The following is a 7,508-nucleotide window of genomic DNA, read 5'->3' on the forward strand; positions in this document are numbered from 1 at the left end:
TGACATTATAATTACTTTGTAGTCTTTGTTTTTAAATAAATATGCTGCCATCCCAATCAGGCAAACAAGCTCTCGCCAAGCAATGTGGCAATGATCTGCAACTAAAGCTTCTTTCACACTACAGTATATTGCAGACAATGTATACATCTCATGTATTTTGAAATAAATATGCTTTCATCTAATCAGGTACTTCCTTGGCAATGTGAAGAGGTTCTGAAACTAAAACTCCATTTACACTATCTTTTAGACATCCTACAAGTCTTTTGCATTTTTAAATGGGGCTGTCCCAATCAGGTTAACAAGTATGTGTCTTGCACTCTGGCAAAGATCTGCAACTATTAAAGCACTGTTCACACCATTACATTTCAATGTAACAGAGACCTGTGACTTGCCCATATATGGGTGTGATGACATCATCATGCCTATTATGTCCAAAATAGTTGGCATGGGTTGTAGAATAGCACACTGTGTTTGCCAGTAAACATGCTAATCACAAGCAAGTCTCTTCCATAATAATTCGATAAACTTTCAAATAAATTGCTTCCGGTTTTTTTCCTTGTTTTTGGATGCATTTGACAAGACTGTACCTTATTATGAGATTCCGATACTACATCTATCAGGTTAAAACAGCAAGATCACTGAAAACAAGTGCATAATATATTTTTTGTTAATAAGCAGACATTGTTTATACAGTTATACTATAAATACTTTTTCAAAACATCAACTATTAATAAGAATAGAAGAAAAATATAACACTCACATTTTTGGCAACTCATCGGTCAAGAATCCTGCCACTCGAGTTTAATACCAACATTTTTTGGTGTCTGTCTTCCCGATGAGCATTGTCCTGACGTAGACTATAAAAAAAGCTAAGTTAAAAATCTACCTGCAAATTTAATTGTGATATATATTTGCCGTAAGAATGCTTTCTCCAACTGTTTGTGTCATGTTGATGTTGTTTGCACTTTTGGCAAAATACAATGAGAAAATAAAAGAATGAATACTTAACCAGTGGTGTATCTAGGATTCTTGAAGTGGGGGGTAACCCCAAGGGGAAGGTGGCCTGATAGAGGGAAGGTGGAGTTGGGGCTCGATGATTAAGTGAGTGGGCGGTAGGTCGCAAAATAAAGTGATATGAGGTGATTTAACTACTTCATTTTTTTGCTTGACATTTTCAATGGGGGGATAGGAACAATGCAACCTTTTTTGGGGGTGGGGTGCGCCAAAGCCTGTGCCCCTAGATACACCACTGTAATCAACCAGCCCACACAAAAATAGTGTTTATACTGTAAGAAAAGCTATTTAAAAGATATCTTACAGGTATATCCTCAACAACTGAAATCTTGATTCCAGGCTCTTCAGACCCACATTCACAAAACTGTAAGGGGGTTTTAGAGTTGTCAAACACTCCAGGCTGGGGAACATGATCCAGTATATGTGAATGCTTAACCTGTAGGATAATTGAAGTGACAGCACATATTTAACTTATACTAGTACTCAATTTATATTTGTTAATACTAGCTACACCCACAATAGGTTGTTTATGTTTCAAGTCATCCCAAATTACACACAATTTGCAACACGTTAAAAACTTTTGGTATAATCGGTCTATATATGTTTCATAGGAGGTTACCTTAAGTACGACAAATATATAAAAGTATCAGCTATCTCAAAACAAACTAGTTTACCACAAGCTTTACAAATCTACTACAAGCTTCATGAGTTTTTAATGAGTTAGATATGAGCTAAAAACGAGTTAGACATGAGTGTCCCGAATTAGGCATATTTTTTTTTAAATTGGCTGTTTCAAAATTTGTTGTAAACTTGAGAAACTGGTGTAATGCTCAGAGAAAAACTTGTAGACAAATTGCAAAACTTGTATCTAACTTGTAGCAAGCTTGGAAAAACTTGAAGCAATCTCTTAGATAAATCATACAAACCAAATTTAAGGAACCTGTCAAAAAACCTTAGCCAAAACTGCAAACTCTTTAGTCAACACAACAACTTTTAGGAAATTATTCTGAGTTGTCTAAAATTCAACTGGGAGTGCTTCCAAATACCTACCGGTATGAGTTTCCAGACATGTTCAAAATTACAACCATGAGCACAGAGATACCATAAGTACAGTGGCTACAAGTTATCCACAAGTTTCCAAACTTGTCCTAAAAGTTCTCCTCAAATTTACAAAGTATTGTTACCTACTCACAAAACTCTTTGAGACTCATTGGAATAATTTAGGTGTGAGAGTTGCTTAAAACACAGGAAATTACATTACCTCTTCTTTAAACTCAGATATAGGTGGATCCATCGGTGAGACAGAACTTTCCTTATGAGATTGTGGAACTTGAACAGATTCAATACCGCTGTTGTCATCATTGTCAGTGCTCTGCCATAAAAAAAAGTAATGAAGCAAAAAGAAATAAATGTGAGGCTACTCATTTAATGCTGAAGCCAATGTTGCCATAAAAAAATATTATTTTCCAAGTCTGTACACATACAAAATTTAATAACAAGATTCGTTCTCTGTTACAACAGACAAAATAGAAGAGATAAAGAGATAAAGAGTCAGAGTGAAAAAAATATCTTGGCCAACATTTGTTTTATTAATGGTTGAAGACCATACAAAATTTGAAATACCTCATCTGAAACACCAGTAACTGCTGCTTCCACGCCCATCTCCCACAAGTTCACCAAATCAGACAACACAGCGAGGCGTTGTTTGAATTTTTCCACCGACACTTCACTTGCCATAGTGGCCAGCTTCTGGGCTTCAAAAAATGCTTGTTTATACATGTCTGAAGGTTCCATCGGCCTCTCATCACAAAATGGTGGTGATATTGGTGCAGCAACAGTTGTATCGCTTGCATTCACTGCATCAGGTTTTACGATGTTCTTTCTTAATTTATTTGCATGATTTGATAAATCACGCAATGTGACCATCTTTCCAGTGCTTTTCCTTATGTGAGACTGCAAACTGCGCATTGTGGGTTTCAGCGCTAGAATGGAATTCATACTTTGCCACTCTTCATTGCTCAACCTTCTTTGTTTTGGTAAAGACTGAAAAGTCCCCTGCGACATAAAGAAATTGAATTGAATTGAATATATGTACAGTATATAATAAGGGGTGGGGAGGTGGACAGTGGGAATTTTACTTTTTACTCCAGGACACTGACCCAGGCCTATATTCAGTCCCAATGCTTGGACGGTTTCTGGACAAAATGGCAGTACTCTAAACCAAAACGGCAAAAGTCAAAACGGCAATGACCAAAATGATGCTAAACAATTTATGTCATAAAAGAAAAAAAACGTGAAAAAATAAATTAATTATAAACATGAAAGTGTACTATGATTAAATACGGTAAAAATGAGGCTAAGTATAGCAGCATCAGCAGAAATAATATCAATAATAATAATAATAATAATAATAAAATTAATAATAATAAAAATAATCATACATATTCATTATTAAAAAGACTGGGGGGGGGGAAACAATATAAAAGCAGTAAAACATTTAAACTAATAAAACTTTCAAATACAGATAAAAAGAGGCTAAAAAAATTTATATTATGTCATAAGTAAAAAAATGCGAAATAATAATAATAATAATAAACATTGAAAGTGGGAAAAAGAGCCCATGGCAATATTCGATTTGCCTATCAGGACAATTTCAGAACGATTCATCATTCAGAAAATTATAAGCTGCAGCCTGCACCCGGGGGTGCTTGCATAGTCTTGGCCTAGATTTCGCTCATTTGCCATTTTGGTATACTGTTTTGGTACTTGTCATTGCCATTTTGGTCTGTTGCCGTTTTAGTACTTGTCATTGTCATTTTGGTTCATTGTCATTTTGGTTCATTGCCATTTTGGTTTATAGCCGTTTTGACCTGCTACCACTTGGACTCGATCGAACCCCCAAACAGCAAATTTCTGGCGCCACCGATGGCCCTTACATGTTATCATGCCTTTACGTAAATTGGTATCTCACCAATAAAAAATAAGTGCCACCATATTTCATTAACATCTTGCAATATTATTTAGCTAAGTTTGTTTATGGTAACAAACAATGACAAGGAAAACTAAAAAAATGCAATTTACCTCTGAAATTTCATGATTGTGAGAATTAGTTATCCCTTTCACGACCAATTTCTCTCCATCAGATGACGCAGACACTTTAATAGTGAACGGGCAATTCTTAACAAAAGAACTGAAAAAAAAAAAAGTAGTTAATGGACCTCTTCAGAATGTCAATCAGAACAGAAGCATAATGCACGAGTCTTGCGCATGAGCATCCACTTTGCAGGTCTGATGCAGTGGTGGTACCAGCGGGGGGAGGGGGAGTGGAATTTCCCCACATCCTTTGGACAGGCCCTGGACCCACCTGTCGCCTGACAAATGGCTAGATCGTCAGACCAAAAATAAAAAACAAAGTAATAATTTGTATATATATTTAAATAAACACTATTTTGGTTGCCAATCCCTAATATTGTGGGACCAAATTAAGCCATAAACTCTCCCCTTGCATTTTGAACCCAGGAACAGGGATTTTTTCATTCCGTCGACCGATGACCAAGGTTTCGTCATCGCCTTGGTTCGGACCCCCTCCTTCGGACATGTCGGATTAATTGTCAGCAAATTTCTGGCGCTGGTCTGATGCCTAAGTTGTATTATCACACACATCATAAACAATTTATAAAGGATAAAATGTACAGACTGATTAATCCTAAAATTCATAAAAATGAAGTGAATCCGTCATTAAAATGTGAATACAGGACATATCCATTTCTTTTAACAACTATACTGACTGAAGAGTAATCATTAGAAGTTCCACCACAACTCTTTCATAAAAAAATATAACATCAGTTGCTCTATTTCATGATTGTTACATAGAAGGCGCTGTATACTTATTTTTGTCTTGCGCATCAGGTGTAAGATTTTCACATTATTCTCTTATGGGACCAGTAGCAAAAATATCCGAGGGGCGGGGCTTTAGGTAAGAGATTCATTGTCATGCCCTTTCGGCGTTCCATATTTTAAATAAAGCAAACATGAATGAAAAATGAAAACAAACACTGATCGTAAAATCGGTTGTTCAACACCTTAGCTTATTCGTAGCCGAATTCATACACCTCCGTAACTCATATAGCAATACCTCACGAGTATATTCAAAGAACAATGATATGTAATTTAGCCTATTTATTACTAGAAAAGAAATATTAAGTAATTGTATCATACGTTTGATTTGGTCTATCACCTCGCGATCTTGTTTTAAACTTCCTACCGCCGTGAATGCATGCATACTGTAGGTCGTAATATTGCAACCTTGGGTTAAAACGGCGCATGGGAACACGTTTCTTTGCTGCTTCAAGAGTTCTTGAGCATCTCACATACACACTGACACAGTTACTAATTTCCCATGATCTTAATGCTGCAGAGAACGCTTCAAAATCATTATACTCTGCACCTTCCTGGAGAACAACAGGTTCAACACTCGCCATGATGCCGTGTCTATATTCTATATTATATTATTCCAGGTATATTAAGTTAAAGTACTGTATGCCAAAACAGGCTTCGGTCATGTTCGATCTCCATAACCGCGCTACGTCTGTTTGGAGTCTACTATTCATTTCGGGTAGCTAGGGGGTACAAATGTATGAGGCGCCAAGTGTAAATTTATTATTTAACACAATTATTTATATATAATTCATTATTTAACATATAATTGACTAGATCACCCATTATTTATATATAGTGCATTTGCGTCTAAAAGATTATATGTAAATAATTGCGTTAACGTTTCATTATTTATATATAATTAGTTTACTGATTACAATATATATAAATAATGAAAGGCTAACCAAACATTATTTATATACAATAAGGTTACTGGCTTCAATATATATCAATAAGGAAGGGGAAACACATCATTATATATAAATAATGAAAAATAACTATTATTTATATATAATAAGTTCACTGATTCCATTATATATAAATAATGAAAAGGTGACAAATCATTATATATTACAATTATTTATATATAATAAGTTCACTGATTCCATTATATATAAATAATGAAAAGGTGACAAATCATTATATATAAATAATGAAAAGTAACTTACAATTATTTATATATAATAAGTTCACTGATTTCATTATATATAAATAACGAATTGACTTCAAACTCATTATTTATAAAGGTATACAGCAGATTAGTGAATCCAGTGGCCAATAATAATAATAATAATAATAATAATAATAATAATAATAATAATAATAATAATAATAATAATAATAATAATAATAATAATAGATCAATGACACTAATTTAAAATATTTTGCGTTCTGTTATGACAAATGCTCGTTTGGATACCCTCATGATGCTTGGAATACATCGCGATAGGGGAAGCAACCTCGACCTTGACATCATGGTTGACAGATTTCGTGCAAAATTTCCATAATGTAGAATTTCACTTTAAAGAAAGAGGATTTGTAAGGAAATGATATGGTTACATTGCAAACTCTTTGTTTCTTGTTTAATTCAAAATGTTTTGGTTTTGGAAGCTGATTTCGACATTAGAAAACATAGCCTACATGAAGTCATATTATAGTAGCTCGATGCCTATCAAATAAGTAATAAAAATTCGCCATAATTCGTCAAATATCCGTGGCTGCCTGCAACCCCACCACAGTGGCATAAGCAAGAATTTAGTCTAATGAAACTTTTTTATTGTTATATTGTTAAATATACTAATATTGTTAAATATCGGTTAGTTGCTGGTGGTGACTTTTAATGAGTAACACAGTTCCTTTTAGTACACTGCAAACTTTTATTCACACAAACTGTACATGGTTACAATCAGCTAAACTCCAGGTTTCAGATGTTAGAGAACCCTTTTTGAGTGGAGTAAGCTCAGCTCTGTACTTTGCTTCTGTGTACTCCTAACTACTAAATTGAATATAACTACTGACTCAGTGATATGGGGGTGTTTGCCTATCATACTTTAGGTAATGGGGGTGTGTCTTAAGTAAGTCCCCCCCCCCACATACTTTTAGAGTTTCTGATTGGATCATAGAGAAGTTCTTTCTCTATGATTTAGTAACTTGTTTACCAAAAAACTGCTAATTAAGATGTATCACAAACTTCAGAGCTTAGGCTCAAAACTGACAATCATAGATTCATAGTGTGAGAAAGGCCAATTCCAACTGACTAGGGTAAAGTTATACAATGTCCAGTTATATTATTAGATTATCTGTATACTCAAGTTGACCATTAAAACTGTCAAACCAATTTAAGGCATTTATCAGGTGAAGGGTACTGATTCCAATGGTTATGCAAGTTAATACTATTGAACCTTAAAACTACATTACAATATCACCGAAAAAATAGATAAAACGACAGTTGAATGACCAACAAAGACAACTGAAGACAATAGGTTGTCATTAGAAGTTATTTAGTATAACTTTATTCGGAAAATTAATCCCAAAATCGAGTTGCCGTCCCCGGCGAT

At 34.5% G+C, this 7,508-nt stretch overlaps 1 protein-coding gene across 1 annotated transcript in view; it reads right to left on the minus strand.

Moving 5' to 3' along the window:
• Nucleotides 1–7,508, minus strand: part of LOC117105594 — a gene marked incomplete in the record, with an annotated part of 25,566 nt that overhangs the window by 1,069 nt on the left and 16,989 nt on the right. Inside the window, 4 exon segments of the mRNA XM_033246782.1 lie at nucleotides 1–638; nucleotides 761–857; nucleotides 1,319–1,450; nucleotides 2,276–2,386. Of these exon segments, the coding sequence (XP_033102673.1) occupies nucleotides 780–857; nucleotides 1,319–1,450; nucleotides 2,276–2,386 (321 nt within the window).

The sequence above is a fragment of the Anneissia japonica genome, unplaced genomic scaffold (assembly GCF_011630105.1).
Source record: "Anneissia japonica isolate Jap-2015-1 unplaced genomic scaffold, ASM1163010v1 scaffold640_len1575945_cov177, whole genome shotgun sequence".
NCBI classification, from domain to species: Eukaryota; Metazoa; Echinodermata; class Crinoidea; order Comatulida; family Comatulidae; genus Anneissia; species Anneissia japonica.